Here is a 20,447-nt window from a genome sequence, read left to right on the forward strand (position 1 = left end):
CGAGAGTGCTTTTATAATAATTTTATCTCCTAAATGTTTATATGGAAAAGAATTAAGTACAGAAAGCCACAATGGAAAGCGAAACCAATGCATTCAAGCAAGAAAAAGAAAATGTTGTATTCCATAACAAGTACAGTTGTCTTCATTCTCAAAGGACATCATCCCTGTATATATTAAACTCTAGCAGATCTGCCAAAGCCACTAATGGAGCTAATAAATTACTTCATCAAAGCTACAAGATAAAGTAATAAAAATAGTCTGAAGTTCCAGTGCCAATAAAAAGTTAAAAATAAAATTAAGAAAACAATTCTTACATTGTTTATAACAGAGTAAGGGAAAATAATTTCAGAACACTTTAGAATGAATTCCAAAAATTAAGCACAAAATTTATACACATAACTGAATTAAACCAATGAATGTCTCAGTAAGTAAAAAAATTATTTCATGTTTGTGGATTAGAAGTCTGAGTATTATTAAAATGGCAATTCTTTCAAATTGATAGTAGAGTAAATACAGTCTCTATCCAAAGCTCTTTAGGAGAAAATGAACTGTCTTAAAATTTATAAAGAATTCAAAGAACTCTGCACATCCAAAACAATATTGAAAAAAATAAGTTAGGTGACTTACATTTGTATAATCATATATTGGAACAGTACACAGCAGGGCAGTGAAACTAATTAGTGGCCCTTGCAATGACGAGGGATGGGTCTCGAAAAGTAAGCTAAGTGAAAGAAGTCAGACATAAAATGACAGTAGGGGGTGGGCTGGGAGGTGAAGGCAGGGGCATGGTGGGATAGGGAGAAGGATACGATAATAGGGGACAGAAGATAACCGGAGTATGGCATATACACATATGAAACACCATAGTGAGACACATTAGTTAGTACAATGCTAATAAAATAGAATGCTAATAAAAATGAAAAGAGTACTTACAATGTAATGCCAATCTTACACAATTCTAGAAAGAGGCAAACTCATAGTGAAAGTAAGCAGATCTGTGGCTATTGCCAAAGGCTGGTATGTGGGGAAAGGGGATTGTGAAGAAAAATGAGGGCGGCTTGAGGGGGGCAGTTACTTCAAACTGTGGTTTTAGCATGGCTACAGGATGGAAATCATTTGTCAGAAATCATTAAATGGCACACTACAGTTGGTGACTTTGTTATGTGCAAAGTGTAACTCAGTAATGGCAAACACAAAGAATATTCTTCATAGAAAAAAATGAAAATATTTTGACTTGGTGATACACACACACATTTTACACACACACACACATCTCTGTCTGTCCATTTGTCTGTCTATCTAGCCATCCACCCATTTTTTTTTTATAAATGTATAGGAAAGCTAGAGATGTATCTTGATCTTCACAAATGACATCTTTCCCGTTAATGTTAGAACTGGGGGGACAAAGACATAGACACAGTTCATCTTTTTATTTGTGAAGTTTATTTTTGGCATCTAATTTGTTAAAATAATTCTCAAAATCAGCCAAATATGTGCATTAGATTGTGTTACTTCTTAGGTTGTTTTTAGTGCATCAAAGAATTTTAAAAATACCTATTTAGTTTTGAGGTCCCTTGCTGTCCATAGCCACTGGAAGGCACTTTCTGGTAGAGTAGCTGTCTGTTGCTTAAGTGAGTCTGAGGTTTTAGTCTAGGCATGATAGATTCGATATGGTTATAGTTGAGGCACAAGACCTACAGAAAGAACACTTTATTAATCAAATGTCAACAATATATTAAAATGGGCTGACTAATACTTGCAATAGAGACAATAACTAGTCATATATTATCATGAAAAATAAAATAATTTATCCCAAAGTATTTAGATTTAGCTTGGAGTGTGTTTTTAATGATTATACACTTTGGAGAATCACTGCAGACAAAACATTCAAGACCTTAGCCAGCTACCCAGCTTTCCCAAGCGGCACTCCTGGTTTGTCTAAGCCTGATACAGATGAAATAATTCCTTAGAAAGTTTTCTGTTTCTGTGTGTAGAGGCCTTTAATTGTTGACCGAGTAGAAGCAATGAGGCTGCTTTGAGAACCAATTATTCTCAACTCCATTTCATGTGTGCTCACTAGAGACATGGCCGCTCATCCCATCTCCTCCTGAAGAGTAAGATCTGTTTGTAAGTCAAGGATGTAAGATAGATCGTTAAAAAAACAAAAATGCTGGAAGGTAAGACTAAGATCTTTTTCCCTGATTAGTGAAAAACAATAAAATGCAATTTAGGGAAAAATTTTGACACCTTAATAAGGAAATACATTTTAATGTGAAATGAAGTTTAAAACTTGTGTGAAGCCTTTGAGAGCAAATCCAGCTTTCAGCCACGTGCCTTCACATTGGGCAGGTAGATGAGGCCGCTGAACGAGGTGAGGTTGTTGTTCTGCAGGTTCACGCTGCACACATTCCTGAACTGGTCAACAGGAATCAGGTCCACAGTCCTGAGTTAGGAAGCAAACACACTCATTATTTTAATGGGACAGGGCCATTTCCTCTAAAAATGTCTCCAAAGGCACAAAAGACCCTCACTGACCGATTCTATGCGATGTCAAATATTGGAGACCGATGTCCAGCTAAGTGTGTATTTTTATTACACAAGTATGAGGAAAATGACATAGAATTTGATTACTCAAAAATTCCCTACATATTACCATTAAACAATGACTGAAGAAGACACTTATACAATAAACACTTCCAGTTGATTTTCAGATTAACATGCAAGTTCATGAAATCACAGCAAACTTGACAGAATGTCCTAAAATAATCAGGTCCTAAGCTTCCACGGGCATATGGGAAGTAGGCTGCTTCTGAAGAGACAAGAAGTGAAGGAGTAGACAGGAAGGAGACAGCAGTGAGGGCACCGAGACCAGAAGTTCTGAGATTGGAAATCCTTCATAGCGTTGGTTTCAACGCTCATCTGAGAAAGGTGATTGGGGTCTGTGGTCATGGAGAGGGTGCCAGACAATTCTGGAGCCTGAACATAATAATTTCATATTCATGTTCTATCATGCATCTCAAGATCCCATTAGAATTAATAAGGTACAATTAAAAGTATTAGCAGGCTGGTTTTTTTTTTTTTTTTACTAACTTTGATTTTCTTCAGATGTAATTACATTTTTGCTATTTCTTAAAAAATATATGAGTAGTAAACATTTTTAATCATGGTTTCTGATAATAAAAATTATTGCAGCATTTAAAAGGGCATCAGAGATAGGCTAGAGCAATTATTGGGTGTGTTTGGAAAGCAGAGTCAGAAAATGTGGTAATAATTACACATGTAATTTTAATGACTAATACAACAAAGTGATTATACCTGATGGATGATGATGTCCAGTTTAGTTCCTGCATTTGGACAAAGTTGGAGTGTCCTTGTCGCTCGGCAATCATGTCAGACGTAAGTCTACCACCAAACAAATCTTTTGCATTCTCAATCTCTGGAGGATCCTATGAGGACATTTAGAAAGTGATGACCTCTCTTACAGATGACCTCTGGTTCCAGATGTAAATGACGCAGACACACTTCTTATTCTTCTTCACAGCTACCCCACCCGCCTAGCTCACTGGATAGAAGAAACACACACAAGATGATACCAGGGTTCTAGGGATTCCGGGGCTTGAGGAATGACACCATGATTCTATTTTTTTTTTTTTTTTTTTTTTGTTGCATACATGCCCAGCTGGGAAGCCAGAAAACAGAAGAAAGCCCAGAACCACACAACTTTTTCTAGTCAGTGGAGAAGCAAAGAGGAAGCCTGGCATGACGATAACTGTGAAACTTTTAGATAATAATAGGCCTGTTCATCTAAGCACCAGAAAGTAAATGCTGGCCCCACCACCAACTACAGGACAGGCTCAGTATTGTCAGCCTACAGCAAGGCACCCCTTCACTTTCCTCTTGTGGATTGAGAGACGGAGTCTGCATTCCCTCCCAGCAGAGTGCTACCCGGGAAAACAACAACCAAACTTTCACCACAAACTGTTTGTTACTGGGGACTGGGGCCGGGAAGGGCTGGGTTGCCACTACTGCCTATCATAACAGGGGTCCTGTGGAATATTAATGAGGCATTTCTGTCTCTCACAGCCAGGGTTAGTCAGTGGAGGCGTATGGGCCACCCAGCATCAATGGGACGTGTTGGGAAGAGTGAACTTATACACTGGCCTTGGCACTAAGGAACTAGCTAGCACTTCAGACTGGATCTCTAGCTCCTGACTGACAGCAACTTAGTGGTACCCAGCATCTTCCCACAGGTGCACGGTTAGGGCAGGGCTGCTGAGACAGGTCATCTTTGCTCAGCCACAGACCCAAAATTGTCTGTGGAAAAACAGGAAAGTCTCTAATCGTATTAGAAACCAATAAAGCTCTCAGTGTGGAAAGACAATCAACAGATCCTCTGGAATGGCATAGATATGAGTAATTGCTGACAATCAGGAATCATAAAAAAAAAGCTTCAGCAATTGTGAACACACTTGAATCAAATAAAAACATAAACCGTCAGCAAGGAAATAAACACCAACAAAGAGAGTGAGAGAGAGACAAAAGGAAAAAGAATGAAACCACCTTTAGTACTGAAAAAAATAACATAGTCAGGCAGTTTTCCCAGGGTGGTAATTTATCAGTCTGTTAGATCAAATTGATAAGCCATTTGCTGGGTATTTACTCACCCTCCTTTCTTATATACCTAACTCACAAAGACTTCATATTGAAATGAGAATATTCTTCATGCAAAATGATTTTTGCAAGATAGAAATTTGTACAAAGATAGAATAAAAGGAGATTACAATCACCTAGACAGCTCTTTAGTTCCTCATAGACTATGCTTTCCCTTAGTCAAAAATACATAAATAAAGACCTGACTAACTTGGAACAGTTGTGTGACGTCTCTGCGTTCCCTGTGTGGACCACTGCTTTCATCTGTGCCGTCCCTGGGCAACTTACACCTCAGAACCTCTAGGGATGTGCTGCCCTTGATTCCCACTGCTCCGCTGTCACTGAGTCTCTCGCTTTCTTTTCTCATTTTAAGTTTCTTAAGCAAAATATTAAAGCCTTCCTCAGACTTCCTTCCATTCTCTGTTTTCTTTCTTCAGACAGTCTTATATATGCTTTTATTTTAACTATCTGCTCTCTTCAAACTATTTCTAAATCTAAAAAAAAAGTGAATGAAATTTCCATATCCAAATTTAGTTCCATATTTTCAACTGCCTGCTTGATATTTCTAGCCAGATAATCTAATGTCTCATAAAACATCATAGGTCTGAATGTGATCATCTTGTTCCCCAAAGCTGCTTTTCTTCTACTCATATTGTATTATGGGACCTTTGGTTACAGGGATCTTGGAGAATATCAGAGCTCTAAGACCCATTAAAGGAAAACTATTTCCTCCTGGTCAAAAGCATGGAATCCACATCTGGCCTGACATGACAGACCACGGTTTCCTTCCCCAAGAGTTAATTCACCTGGGTCTGTCAATTACGTTTCCAAGAATTCACTCCTCAGGAAGGTTTATTCACTTAAAGCCCTGCTAAAGAATTGCTAAGAATAATTATCCCTTAATGAGAGACAAGGTAGTTTTCCTTCAGGAAATACCACCGTTGACCAGAAGAATGTAACTTTCTCTTTTCCTTTTCTGTCCTTTTCTTTTGGATTCTAACCAAAGCCTGAGCATGTTCTCTGGCATTTTGGGTCTTCTTAATCCTTCTCTGAAGCTCCCTCCTTTTTGCCACATACCTACTTGCGGCCATGTTACTGGTCACTGACTTCCATTGCTGGTCTTGTTGACCTAACTCAAAAGGCGTGATTTTCTCTCTTCTTCCTTTTCATAAACCCTCTCCCAATGGCTGCTGAGAAATCTAGTTTTCTTGCCCTATTGTTTTCTCTTAAATGTTTGTAATATTGACCTTGAGCTTCCTAGTGAGTCTCTTTTAAAATCATTTTGGAAGGCTAAGAACCCAAAGAGATAACGCCAACTCCCTCCAGTAACACTAACACTATTGTTGCTGACTTTGTAGATACCTTTGCATGTTTGCTGCCCATGAGTGATAAATTCTGTTAATTTTCCCAGTATTTCTCTCAAGTTTTAGCGTTATGTTTTTGTTTGGTTGGTTTTGAAACAAGGTCTTTCTACACATCCCTGGCTGTCCTGGAACTCACTATGTCAACCATACTGGCCTCTAGCTCACAACCATCTGCCTGCCTCTGGAGCTGCCTCGGAGTGATGGGACTAAAGGTGAGTCTCACCACACCCACCCAACATTCGGAGTCACCTCCTTCTGGTTCAGTTTCTCATTATTTTGCTCCTGTAATATTTTAGTAATTTCTGAAAGAGTGTTATTTGCTCTACTTCGGCAAATACTGCTATTAGATGAACATTCTCAATATATGGTTCTAGATATATAATTCTCCTTCTGAAAATATTCAGCATATTCCCATTCCTTTTAATTTGAAGTCCAATTCTCCAGCCTATTCTTCAGGTTCCATCATTAATTCATAGATTTTTGACATACCCCATTCTACAAAGGACATATAGAAGCTTACAGGAAACATAATATATAAGAAAACAATAAAAGCATAAACAAAATAATGAATATCAAGACCAAGAACAGCATAAGTTAGAACAGATAAAAACTAGGGTTAGAGACAAAGAGAATATAATATCCTTTAGAGTTGTCTACTATTGAGCCATGAAATTATCCCTGAGCCTTTGAAATGCTAAAATAAGAAGAGAAATACTTATAATACTTGTAATACCCATATAATACCCATATAATACTTATAACAGCATCGCCAATGAATAGAACAAGACTCTTCCCCCTACATTTATCTCTCTCATGACACCTTTCAAATGCATGTAGGTAAGAGAATAAGAGCTCCACCACATTGAGAGCAAACGCAATGCTGGTCACATACGACTACACATTAAAAAATCCACCCCTAGTGAAAGCGAGGGACTGACTACGTCCAACACACACAGTTCTGGAGCATTTGCGTTTATTGGGATGGCTACGCTTTGTTTGGTGAGACCCTGAAAATGTGGGGCTATGATTAGTACTCTTCTCAGAATGCCTCAGAGTGCTAAACTGTCCATGGTTGCCTCTCAGTTTTCTAAATTATTTGATGCACATTTTTGTTTGATGAGAGCTAGGTAACATCACACTAGGAACCATTCTTCCTGCATCTGTTGGACACTCACCCTGTTACATGGAGCTTGGGAGTCCTGCATGAACTTGCCTGTTACAGAACCTGGCTCAGACGAGGATTTTGTATTCACCCCTAAGTCCCGTGTTCCCCATTTAGTATTTTAAAGTAATCTTGCCATGCTACATTTTTTGGGTCAAATATAGTTTCCATAATTGTTAATAATTGTATTTTTCCAGGCACTAAGAAGCATTTCTTAAGCTAGGGGTGATGGTACTGTGGTGTGTGCTTTTCCTACTCTGCTCCATGGAATTGTGCCATGTCGGCTGCAGTGTTTACTGGAGATTTCACACAGGACTTCACACATTATGAAATCACACCTCTAGCTGTCGCCCTTCACTTTTGTGAGTGTGTGTTTGTGCCATGACGTGCGCACGTGGAGGTCCCTGGGCCTTGCTTTATGTCCCTTGCTAAGCACACCAGGCTAGATGGACCATGGGCTTCTGGGGATTCTTCTGTCTACTCCCATCTTACTATGGGAGCACTGGGGTTACAGGTGCGGATTACACTGTGTAGCTTTACATGGGATCTGGGGATCCCAGCCCAGCACCTCACGCTTGTGCCATACAGTCTTTGTCTGCTGAGCCCACTCTCACTGAACTCACTTTGGAGGCACTGAAAGCAGTGTATGAAGAGATAGCCACCATCTTTCTTCTCTGTCTTATATGAGACGATTAAGAATTGGTCAGGTAAGCAAACTGTAACATCCAGATCCAAAAAGAACTTTGGAGAGGTAGATTTTAATGATCACAGTGAGATGTTAGTCAAATACCAGAGATAAGCAATATTCGAGGTGCTTGTGACCTGTGAGTATGCACATACATGCGCTGCAGATCAAACGGCATGATTCATAAAAACAACTTACAATTGGGAGTCCATCCAAGGCCTTCAGTTCTGGAAGATGAAATATTACGAACAACCGGTAGTTTTCTTGGTTCCATATAATAATGTTTCCATACATGTCTAGGATGACCAAGTTGCATAAACCCTAGATAATAAGGATATATTCAGTCTATGTATACAGCAAATCACACTCCAGCAAGTCATTTTTTCAGGGATTAGAGAACGCTGAATTTTAATATTTGAATTATCTATAATTTCATAAAATTTCAGTGCTTTTAATTATACTTTAAGTACAAGGGTTTCCCTTTAGACCAGTAATATATAATTGTATACAACATTGCTGTGGTCCATGCTATATACCATTATCCCTTTTAGGATACAGGTATTAGTTAAATTATTAGTGCAATGTCTAGAGGAAATGTTCATATACTGAAAACCATATACTTTGGTCATGGAGTACTGGCCTATTAGGTGGTGTCTTTCTGTATTCATTATGTAAAGGGGGTGAAAAACAATGCCACTTGAAAAAAAAACAGTCTGGAAGTGAGTGCATCAGCTCTCTGAAAAGGTAGGACAACCAATCTTATGAGAAATTTTGCCCTTACAGTAAAGGAATGGCCCTGTGTAGGCGTGGACTGGAGGAAATGAAGTTTCTCAACACCACGATGGGGCTGTTTTCTGCTGACACTGTTGGTACCCAGGCTGCCTTTGTAGCTTTAGATGGTACACTGGGGAGAGGACGGACAGAGGCTGAGTGTAGGGAAAGACGGAACTGATGCAAGTCTTTGGAAGAAAATCCAGTCACGGCAAATGAAACCACTCACAGGGAGCGGCCAGGAACTGACGAGACAATGAAGCCACACAGAGCATTTGAAGCTGATCCCTTCAGTAAAGCCTGTTATACAGTAGTATTGAGTTAGTAGTTTCTTTAGGAAAATTAAAGAGATCAAATCTGAATGAAGGGCTGCGGATACAGCTCGTGGTAGAGTAGAGTGACTGCCTAGCATGCCTGCGGCCCTGAGTTTGATCCTCAGCCCAGTATTAGAAAAACAAAAACAAAACAAAGCAAATAAACGAAAGTGACCAGAAAAAGTTCAGAGAAACTGATAAAATACAATAGGCAGTTATGGAAAATTTGTACTAAGAACAGACCTGTTGACGAACGCCAGGTCTGGGACTCTTTAGAACTGTTTTCTGCTAGAAGGAAGGTGTCTTAATTGAGCTGCTACTGATACGATGAAACACCAGGACCCAAAGCGCCCTGTGGAGAACAGGGTTTAGTGGCTGAAATACCCCAAGTCACAGTCCATTGAGGGAAACCAAGGCAGGAACTCAAGCAGGGCGGGAATCTGGAGGCAGGAGCTGATGCAGAGGCCATGGAGGAGTGCTGCTTGCTGGCTTGCTCCTCAGGTCTTTCTCAGCCTGCTTTCTTATAGCACCCAGGACCACCAACCCAGTGGTGGTGGCCTCACCCACAATGGGCTGGGCCCTCCCACATTTATCATTAATTAAAAATGTCCTACAGGCCTGTCTACAGCCTGATTTTTTGGAGGCAATTTCTCAGCTGAAGTCCCTTCTCTGATGACTACAGCTTGTGTCAAGTTGACATAAAACAAGCCAGCACAGAAGGTATGGGTTCTCTTATTTGACCATGAAAATGAGATACTTTACTTGACTTTAAACTACTTTGGAGTCAAAATGAAAACAAACAACAGAACAAAAGCCAGTATGGTTCTCAAATCAAAACAGACACGCAGACTAGTGGATCAGAACAGACGACCCAGGAATATGCCCTTGCAGATGCAGTCTTCTGGTTCCCATCAGAGATATAAAAAGTATTTACCCGGAAGAAGAACTTCTTTAACAAGTAGTGCTGGGAAAACTTGACACCCATGTGTGAAACAGCAAAATCCATCCCCATTTCTCACTCTATAAAAGCATCAACTCAAGAGAAGAGAAAAGGCTCAGTGGCTAAGAGCACTTGTTCTTGCTGTGGACCCAGGTTCAATTCTCAGCACCCACATAGTGGCTCGCAAATATCTGTAATTCCAGTTCCAGGGCCTGTGATGCCCTCTTCTGGAGATAGGCACCAGGCATGCAGACAGTGCACATACATACAGGTAGGCAGAACACTCACACATAAACATTAAAAAAATCTAAAACCCCAAACAAAACAACATCAACTCAAAATGGATCAAACATCTTAGTGTAAAACCAGAGGTAAAGTTAGAAAACTTAGAGGATGCGAGAGGTGAAGGCGAAGGGAGTGTCTACCGATGTCAGCAGCAGCAACGACTTTCCAAGAGGATGCCAGCGGCCAGGAACTCAGCAAGGCCGACGGTAGGTGACAGTCAGGACTGCATATGTTAAGAAGACTTCTCAGAAAAGAAACATTCACCAGAGTGAAGAGAAAGACCGAAGAACGGGAGGGACTCTGGGTTCCGAAGAACAGGAGACACTCTGGGTTAAGGACTAAATATATAAAAATGCCCAAACATTAAAAATCCAAAGGGCAAATAATTCAATCGATAAACTGGCACATAAACTGAACAGGCACACACAAGTGAATAAATCCAACTGGACAACAAAAGAAGGCACACGAACTAAGCAGGAAAATGCAAACCCAAACTGCATGACAAACTGTTTTATCCCCGGTCAAAAATACTGTCAGCAAGAAAACAAAACAAAGAAAAGAAAAACAAGCACAGAAAACATTAGCAGTGATGTGAGGAGAAAGAAACTCTTACATGCAATCTGACAGTGATGTCAATTATTCTAGTCACCATGGAAATTAGTAGGGGGTCCTTATCAAATCAAAAGTAGATCTATACACTGCTCCTCAGTGGATGACTTCCCCCAGCCAAAGTCAACTGATTATGCAGACACCTGAACAGCCATGCTTGTTGCAGAACGAGTCACGGCAGCTAAGTTACAGAATTAGCTCCTGGTCCCGTCAATGGATGACTGGATAAAGAAAAGGTGGTGTGTAAGTATTATATAGTATTCAGCCATGAAGAAGAACAAATGCATGCAATTGCAGGAACTGCGGATCACTACGTTTAGGGAAAATGAGATAGCCTCAGGAAGACAAGCACTGTGTGCTTTTGCTCATATATGGAGTTAGTGGGGGAAAGTAGAAGGGAAAGGAGTATTAGGGGTGGGGAGAGGAAAAGGAGGAGGGGCAGGAGGGAAGGCAGCGTAATAAAGTGGGACGGATATGATCAAGGCAAACTATATGTGCCACGACAATGTCATAATGAAGCAAAGTCTTTTGCACAATTAAAATATGTTGGTAAAAAGTTACCCCATAAATCTACCAGGATGCTGTCATACTGATGTCATTTATATATTTGCATTAAATGAATGCAAATGTATTTCAATAAAATTTGATATTTGAGCTTTCTTCTGCATAGGCTGTTCAGTGAGCATGACATACACAAACAGCACAGGGCGGTCACCTTTAAGTTGTAGATCTCCTGGTTCACAGCTATGTAGTTATTGCTTATGTACAGCTCTATCAGGGTGAACGTCTTTTGTAAAGCACTCAGAGATGTGATCCTGTTGTTCTCGAGAGAAAGGGAGTGGAGATGCAGCATGTTGTCGAAAGTATGTTTCTCCAAGCCGGTGAGAAGGTTGTTGTTCATGCTGAGGCGGCTTAGTTTAGTCAGCCTGGCGATGCCTAGAATATCAGCAAAGTCAAGGAGCGGTTCAGACAGCAGGTTAGTGTCACACAGAACAAGCTAGCCACAGCACCGGTGCTTCTGCTTGTGAATTTAAACAACTTTAAGGAACATGCCAATAAACCATCCCATCATTTCTTCCTCTGTGTTCCAGAAGGACACAGCCACGTACAGAAAGTCCCATTCATGCATCAAATTCTGATTTTGAATCTCTAAAGAAAGGCACTTTGTAGGCAACAATTTCTCCTTCAAAAACTAAAGGTAAAATAGCTACCAGCTCTCAGAACACCAAAGACTAGAAACCAGAGTAAGAGAGTCTGGAAATTATGGAATCAGCTGTATTAATGAAAACCATTTGGCCCAGTTCTCATATTCCATGCTTAAAATTAGTTTTAGAATGAAACTTAGAAGCTGGCTGCTCCCAGCAGACTCAATCCGTAATGTTTGCCCTGTGCTGCTGGCAGTGGAGAAAGATGAAGGCAGGAGGGAGCTGGGGAAGCAGGGCCCCCACCCCTGCTTTGTTTTGTTTTCTTTCCAAAGACAAGGTTTCAATATGTAGTTCAGCCTGGCCTCATATTCGCAGTTTCTAGTTCCGCGGACTCAGATAGCTGAGTGCTGGGATGACTGGCATGTGTCACCACACCTGGCAGACAGAGGAGAACTTTGGAGTCATAGTGGGCTTCAGCTTCCTCACACAGGGCTATGGTAGATGATACAAGCACACCTCCATTTTCTCATCCATACGAAGGGCACGCCAAGCCTACTCCTAAGGGGCTATGGAATTAAATAGAATGGTTTTTAGGAAGGGAGACTAGAGATGGTTGTTAGCAGGTCACAGAGAGATTTTTTTTTTCAATTTCTTGCCATTAAAGGTCTCAAGTGAGGGTCAGGAGAGAAGCCGAGACAGTCACAGAAAATTGAATTTAGTGTATTTCAGAACATGTCATCTAAAGGCCGGGCTTTTTAGCCACAGACAAGCGCAGACTAAAGTGATCTGAGGAATCTAGAAAACTCTGTTGGGGAAGGGAATTTTGTTCTACTCTCTGGTATAAGATAAATGTTTTTATATTAAACCTAAAGTAGTCAGAATATACTCATTTTATTATGACTGAGGCCCTGTTAAAGCAGAGTAATTGTTTGTAAGTGAAGTCAAATGTGTACAGATTTTCCACTTTTAATTTCCAGTAAGTATAATTTTCACTTTTGCTCCCATTTACATTTCTAAATATAACCTTAATTCCTTATCTTACAAAACGTAGGGGACAGTTTGATCTTTTCCAAGGTAAGTCCCATCCATGCATTCCTTCTGTGCTACAGATGTGATTGGCCACCTCGCTTCTACTCACTTGATCTGCTAATAGATGGCAGTCCCCTGCACAGGGAGAGGAAAGAGGTCTAGGGAAGAGTCCCGGGGCTCCCCATGCTGAGGAGTTCACAGCAGTACAGTCAGGAGATACTCAGAAAACCCTGACGCAGGCTTTCCTGAAGTCTCTCTAGATATCTCCCCCTTTGGAAATTCTGTCCCTAGCGTTACTGAGTTACTGAGACTCGGTGGTTCTTCCCAAGCCTCTGCCTCACCTTCTATTTTTGAGATGCAGTTGCCGTCTAACGTGAGCTCCTCCAGGTTGACACAGGACTCCAAGCCTTCCATTTTGGAGAGGTTGTTATTGCTGAATGATGCCCATTTCAAATTCTCCAATTTTTCTAGATTTGTGATTTCAAAGAGATGTTGTCCATCTAAATTTAAGGCAGTTATCTATACAATAATTCATATTACATGTTACTTCTGAATCTTGCAAACAAGTTCAAAATTATTAGATTTAAAATGTTAACAAAACAGCCCAAATGTGACAAGGAAACACTAGAATTCATTTAAAAACTGGAAACTCTTAGTTTACAATAAAGTTAAAACTTCAAAAGATTCTAATAGGGATATTCACTGTGTTATGGACACAGTGGCTTCCACTGCAGCTACAGGGACATTTGTCCCCTTTGGGGACAGTCTTAGCTGCGGAGACACTTTGCCTCAGGGCACACTCCTTTCCAGCTTGGTTCAGTTTTAGTGATATATAACAACCTGGCTACCTCAGCCTCATTTGGTCCATGGCTAGTGGCAGACAGAACATCTCAGCTTACTCAGTCCATTGTTAGTGGTAGATATAGCAACCTGGCCATCTCAGCTCACTTGGAACACACTTAAAGCGTCATTCTGGTTCAAGAACTTGGCACCACCAAGACTGTCACAGAATCTGCACAGCAGCCCAGTATCAACATACATTACATGATAAAGATGTCACCAACATTCCCCATTTTCAAGAGTCTGATAAGCTTCATTGAGGTCCTTCATGTCTGGACTAGAAAGGACTCTGATGTGGTCAGGTGGCCTTATGAAGCAAGAAGCTGGTGGGGCTGTGACTTGTCCCTGGCTGAGGCCTGGATAACTCTTAATTCTCTTGCCAAAATTCCTGCTCCCTTGTCATTAAAATGTTGGCTTGATCTCTGTCTCTGAGCATTAAGTTGGCTAAAGCTGAGTATAAAAATCTACCCTTCGGTTTATAACCAACCTTTATCCTAAATGTCCAATTCCGGGATAACCACAGTTGAAGACGAGCTCCCTGTAACATTTATCTAGACTTGGCCCTAGCATTTCAGGTTTTATACATGAAATACATACATACATGCAGTATATTTATTACCTTAAAAATGATAAATTGCCTTATATGTTTTCCTAATTTTATTAAAGCATACTTAACCATTAAAATAATAAATATTTAAGGTATGTTATTTCATATAATAGCCACATATTATATGTTAAACACTGTTTGATTGGAATCTAAATAGATTGGAATCTAAATAGCCAAACTCATGGAGGCAGAGAGAAGACTAGTGGTTTCTGAGGATGAAGATGGGAGGCTGTGGGGAAAAAGTGTAAGGGCACAAAGCTGCAACTTTTCAAGAAAAAATGAGTTCCGAAGGCCTAAATTATCATATCATGACTACATGTAAATACAGTGCATTGTACACTTGACATTTGCGAACAAGGTCCATCTGAATTCTTTGCTCCCATCTTACTTTATTCCTTAAATTTTTGTTCCTAGTCTGTTTGTGCCGATGTTGAATACATAGATCAGCTTAAATAAGATGATATAAGGTTTAGTAGAATAAGCCGTTACCTTCAAGTGCCAGTTCCCAGTCAGATGGAAATGTGGTCCTAACTTTGAAATCTGTGTCAGAATTTTGGCGGAAGGCCAGACACTAAGCATCCGAGGTCTTTCCTCTTCGGAACTGGAATGCTGTAAGAGAGTTAACTAATAAAACAGAAAATATGGTGAATGACGTAGGAGCACACTGACGTGCATTTACATACAGCTAAGAAGTTGTTTTCCAGGGAAGATAAAGAATCCAATGAACAACTTTAAAACATTTCCTGTCCCTTAAAACACCATCCAAATCCAGATCAAGTTTGAACTTGCAGTTTTTGCTTTGCAAACGTCTTGAGGCATTATAAGATATCAGGCACCTCCAAGACCACTTGTACTCCTCAGTCATCTCATGACCTCTCGAGGCTGACTTGTGGGCTAGAACAGTACCACTGTCATGCAAGTTCCATTCCAAGCCCCATCCCGGCCACTCTTTAGAAAGGATCCCCATTGCAACATTTCTGTCTACCATTCACTCGTTTTCTTCTCTCTGTCCTGTTTGTCCTTACACAGTGCATCATTAAGCCTTACATCGTTGGAACGATCGGAAACCGACAGTGTGTATTCTGCTGCATTGCTCCTTCTCAGCACATGGGGGTTATCTCTGTTTTGCCATTTAGCTGGAGTTCCTTTGCAGTTAGTAGCCTGCAAGTCCCCTCTTTGTGACTCCTTCTCTCTCTCTTCCTCACTCTCTTTTCTTTTTCTCCTGTAGTCCAGCATGTCCTTGAACTTTCTAAGTAGTTTAAAATGACCTTGAACTTCTGATTCACCTGCCTCTACCTCCCAAGTGCTAGAGATACAGATGTGCACACCACGCCTGATTTATGCGGGTGCTGAGGATTGAACCCAAGGCTTCTTGCATGTTAGGCAAGCACTTGCGTATTAACTGAGTTACACCTCTAGCTTTGTATAGCACTCTCTTACTGGCTCTGCTGACCATGAACATTGATGTTTCATCTCAAGCTTTTGTTACTGAGAAAACTGCCAAGGTGGTGACCCTTGTGCCCTTGTGCTCCTGTACATACACAAGGGTTTCCTCAGAGAATATGATCCCAAGCAAAACTGCTGGGATAGAGAAGTCTGTGTGTGTGTGTGTGTGTGTGTGTGTGTGTGTGAGAGAGAGAGAGAGAGAGAGAGAGAGAGAGAGAGAGAGAGAGAGAGAGAGAGAGGAGAGAGGGGGAAGTGAAGAGAGAGGTGGAAAGTCAAATAATTTCTCCAAAGTAATTGTAACAATTATAATTGCTATCTCATATCCTAACTGAACCTTAAAATTTTCCCCAATCTGAAAGATTAAGGATAATTGACAGATTATTGTGGTTTGAACCTTTATTTTTGAATATTTATATGGTAAAGCATCTTTTTCTAAATTGATTGACTGTTCTGATATCCTATCCAGCAAAATGCCTTTTCAAACTCAAACCGCATCTTTTCTCCCCCACCCCATCAGTTGGTTCTGTGCATGTTCTGGATATTGATAGAGACTGTATTTTGGTACTTGTGCTGATATCTCCTTCCCTGGCATCTTACCTGTCTGTTTTTCTTTCCTTCTGGCACCCTTTACGAAAAGGTTGTGCCAGTTTTATTGAGAACAAACCCCATCTTTCATGGTTATGACTGCTTTTCTCCTTCCTTATGAATAACTTCTTAATCCATGGTCACAAGAATAAATCATAAGAATCATAAGCATATTTTCTTCTAAAACATTCTTGGTTTTGCCTTTTGCAGTGAAGTTGTAATGCATTTATGCCCCTAGCACTTTCTACTGAGTCTTTGGTCCGCAAAGGTGGGTGGGTCTATTGTCTGCCAAGCTCCCCAGGAGGGCTGAGTTCCTACTGGTTCTTCATTCCAACTTGTTGGTCTATCTTCTAATTCTGCACCAATATTACATCTTAAAAATTTTTAGTAGTCTTTGATTTCTATTGGGGAAAATCTTTAAGTCTTTCTCAATGCATTAATTATAATTTTATCAACAAAAGTTTTCTTTGCTTCGTTTTGAGTAGATCCCAAACTAATTGTTGATTGTTTAAGGAATTCATGTTTTCCACAAAAAGTAGGCGAAAGAGTAGAGCCTTTTTGCGTGGTGGGGATCAAGCCCAGGGTCTACCCCAAGCTGAGTAAATGTTCTGTCGCCAATCTACATCCCCAACACCCAGAGGACAGGATTCTTTATTTGTAAAATGTAGGCATTTCTCTCCCTACAGGCTAACAGGTTATGTTTTGCCAGCCAGTTACACACAATACCGATACTAAGTAGACACTGTGCTTTCCCAAAGCCTTCTACGCTTACTGAGCGCACACACACACACACACACACACACACACACACACACACACTGTTTATTTTCATGCATCCTCTAGAAAGTTCATGTGACCAGAAAATAGTTGTCTTGGAGATATTGGGGGGAAGGGAGCAGCATCTGGGGCTGTTCCAAGGTGATTCAGAAAGCCTGCTGGCATTTATATGGGGACGTATGGTGGGGGTACATTGAGGTAGAAACATGGTCAAGTTGTAAGATCACTATATGTTGATTTTTTTGATATGTTAGGAGAAAATGTCAAGCTTAATGAAAGAAGATAATTCTCCAAAGTATTATTTGTATATTCCACCTAACACAAAGAATAGTAACCTACTGACTCCAACCTGAGTAATCTTTGTTCCATTAATGAACTTCAGAGCTTCTCTGGTTTCTTCTTCAGAGATGAAGATTCCATCTAAGTGTGTAAGCGTCTTTAGTCTGCCAATAACACTCAGCCTCAATGTGGCTGGCTTGGGAAAAAAATATCAAGAAGTTAATTTGCATAAAATATCACAGGTACTATGGCACGGGGAAGTAGCTCTTCCTTCTTTTCCATATAATTGAAATCTGTACATCTCTCTTCTTACTGCATACTTATAAAAATTAGGACAATTTAATTCTTTAAATAATAGTTGGAGATAAATTCTGTAAGCATAAACCTGTCTAGCTTTCAGGGTGTGGGTCTCCTGCTCTGGGAGGGAGGTCCCAGGAGCTGTTGGAAAGGGGACTTGGTGGAAAGGAGGACGGATTGGAAAACTAGGTGGCGATTCCTGCTTATCGAGTAGACACCAGGCCAGGGGAGTTCTGTGCTGGACTCAGCATGGATCTCCTGCCTTTTGATGGCCAACTTGACTATGGGATGGAACAGTGACCATTCAGAAGTTCTGCTTTAGCCAAAGAAAAACATTGTTCAGTTTTCACTTAGCTTAAAAGAAAAATTTCAATGATGTAAATTTAGTAATATGGTCCATTTAATGGAAATGATCATTTTGCCAGTACATTTTAAACAATAAACATAGCCTTGCAAATGCCATTTAGTTATTTATTCTTGAGATGGGGTTTCACTACTGAACATAGGCTGGCCTTGAACTCACAATTCTCCTGCTTCTGCCTCTCAAGTGCCTCTCAAGTGAGTTTCTATATATTTTAGAAGCAATGAAGAAGATCTTTAAAGTTATGAATTTGGGCCCATTTAAAATACTTGGAGATAACCTTAAATGTATAATATGAATAATAATAATAATGTTCAAATTTTCTTTCTATGATAGAGAATGATTTTATAATTCAGGTTTATTAGTGGATATGATTGCCATATTTAAAAGAGAATGAATAATGGAAATAGCAAAATAAACTTATATGTTTATTGTCCAGAGTTTAGGGCACATTGTAAAATGCTGCTACCTTCTTAATAGTATTCTTCCCTCACCATAGCAGATCATTCTTGGCTCCTGTGTGTCATACAAAAGCATTCTAACACACTGACATAGGAGTCCTCCAGGAGTTTGCAAATGGCTATGACATTAATCACTCTTAGAGCAATACAACATTCAAACTGTCACAGGTTCCAAGAGATCTGTCATGATATCACTTTCAATTCATTAGGTGACCACCCTAACCCTCACTCCATGAAGGACTTTAAGGGAGCACAAGAAGCCAGGGTGTCTTGTCTATTTTTGGCCCCTGTTGGGCAGCAAGGCAGGGAGACTGTGTTTGTCACATACCTTCTGCCAGGGGTTGTGCTGGATGTCAAGGGTGAGGAGGCTTGTGGTGTGTTTGCACAGCACGTTGATCTCATCGCACGTCTTCTTCAGCTGGTTCCAGCTCAGGTCTAAATGCTTCAGTTTCATCAGGCCTCGGAAGCCCTCCAGAGTTATCACATGGTTGTGGCTGGCGTCCAAATACTCGAGGTTACACTGCGGCACATAGAAATAGGGGTGTGTATTTACCAAGTGCTTTTCTCTGCTTCTTCAAACACATCACATGCTTTCTTACAAAACTCACAGAAGACCTCCACAGGAGTCACACTGCCATGGGGTAGCAACAATAAGTCTTTCTCAGTTCAAACTTTACTCTTGTAACATGAGAGACCCCGGGGCACATTATAAATGCAGAGGAAGACAAATTGTAGGCAAGTTATTCAGTTAGATTATAACTTTGACAATGGTGGATTACTATCAAACATACACACAAAGCCAATACTCCTAAGAGACTACAGCATAGGTCTCCCATCTCTCTGAACACAGGCCGCAGGGTCTTTTTTGCACAGGAGGGAGGTGGCAAACAGTGACTTGCACGACAACTTGTTACCCCCCCCCCAAATATGTCTTTACTTCTGGTTATACTTTTGAAATGACTTCCCTCACAGAGTACATCCTTAGAGACAGAAATTTAATTTTATTCTATCATTTTCTGTTTTGGGGGCTCATGGTTTTCTAAAGCTGGGCCTCATGAAATAAGCCCGTGATCCCTGCTGCTATGCATTTGATTTTCTGCTTACATTCCAAAAGGGCAGCTCTTACCAAATGATACACATCATCTAAGCAAGTGAATTCGTTAAAGCTAATGTTCAGTTTTCGAAGTCCAGTTAACTTGGAAAGGTCTCTCAGTTTACTCAAGCTGTTCCCGTGCAGGTTCAGATTCTGAGGCAAAATAAAATGTAAATTAAAAATAAAATACATTACTTTCTGTGACATAATCTAGGTGCTAGTATCTAAAGTATTAGTTATCATTGCTTCTTGGTCTTTTGGCTAAGATCAAGTGTAGAATAATTAAATCATCTACAATAATGCAAAATGGGATTACAGCTGTTTTGACTGAAACCCAGAGGATGCACTTACAGTGAGGGAATATGCTATGTGATGCTGAAAGCTAAAAATAGTTTCTAACACCATCAATGGGCCTGGCAGGTGACTACCATGACTTACTACTTGGTCTAAGCTTGTTAACAATTAGCAAAAATTCTTTTTCATGAATAAATGTTTTGATTATGGTATTTATTAGGGAAGATCTGCTTATCAGGTAGCCAGTGTGCAGTGGAGGCTCTCCTGACTGGAGACATTAGGCAGAAAACCTCACAGGAAAGGAATGGCAAGGGAGCACCTTGACTGAGCCATTGGACCGAGGAAGAAAATCTTAGAGTCTTGAAACAGGGGACAGAATGTCAAAGAAGGAGATGAGAGGCCATCTAAGATCAGGGCTACGTCAGAAGATGGCCCAGACGGTCCCTGCACGTC

The 20,447-nt window shown here is 40.4% G+C and overlaps 1 protein-coding gene across 1 annotated transcript in view; it reads right to left on the reverse strand.

The window, feature by feature from the left end:
• Positions 1-2,322: 2,322 nt before the first annotated feature.
• Positions 2,323-20,447, reverse strand: part of Lrrc9 (leucine rich repeat containing 9) — a 46,910-nt gene continuing 28,785 nt past the window's right edge. The window contains exons 16-24 of the mRNA XM_038337839.1: positions 19,734-19,853; positions 18,936-19,127; positions 17,559-17,684; positions 14,891-15,025; positions 13,296-13,473; positions 11,496-11,716; positions 8,060-8,182; positions 3,316-3,446; positions 2,323-2,443 (exon numbers count right to left, since the gene is read on the reverse strand). Of these exons, the coding sequence (XP_038193767.1) occupies positions 2,323-2,443; positions 3,316-3,446; positions 8,060-8,182; positions 11,496-11,716; positions 13,296-13,473; positions 14,891-15,025; positions 17,559-17,684; positions 18,936-19,127; positions 19,734-19,853 (1,347 nt within the window). The remainder of the gene's footprint in view (positions 2,444-3,315; positions 3,447-8,059; positions 8,183-11,495; positions 11,717-13,295; positions 13,474-14,890; positions 15,026-17,558; positions 17,685-18,935; positions 19,128-19,733; positions 19,854-20,447) is intronic.

This window comes from Arvicola amphibius, chromosome 7 (assembly GCF_903992535.2).
Source record: "Arvicola amphibius chromosome 7, mArvAmp1.2, whole genome shotgun sequence".
In the NCBI taxonomy this organism is placed as follows: Eukaryota; Metazoa; Chordata; class Mammalia; order Rodentia; family Cricetidae; genus Arvicola; species Arvicola amphibius.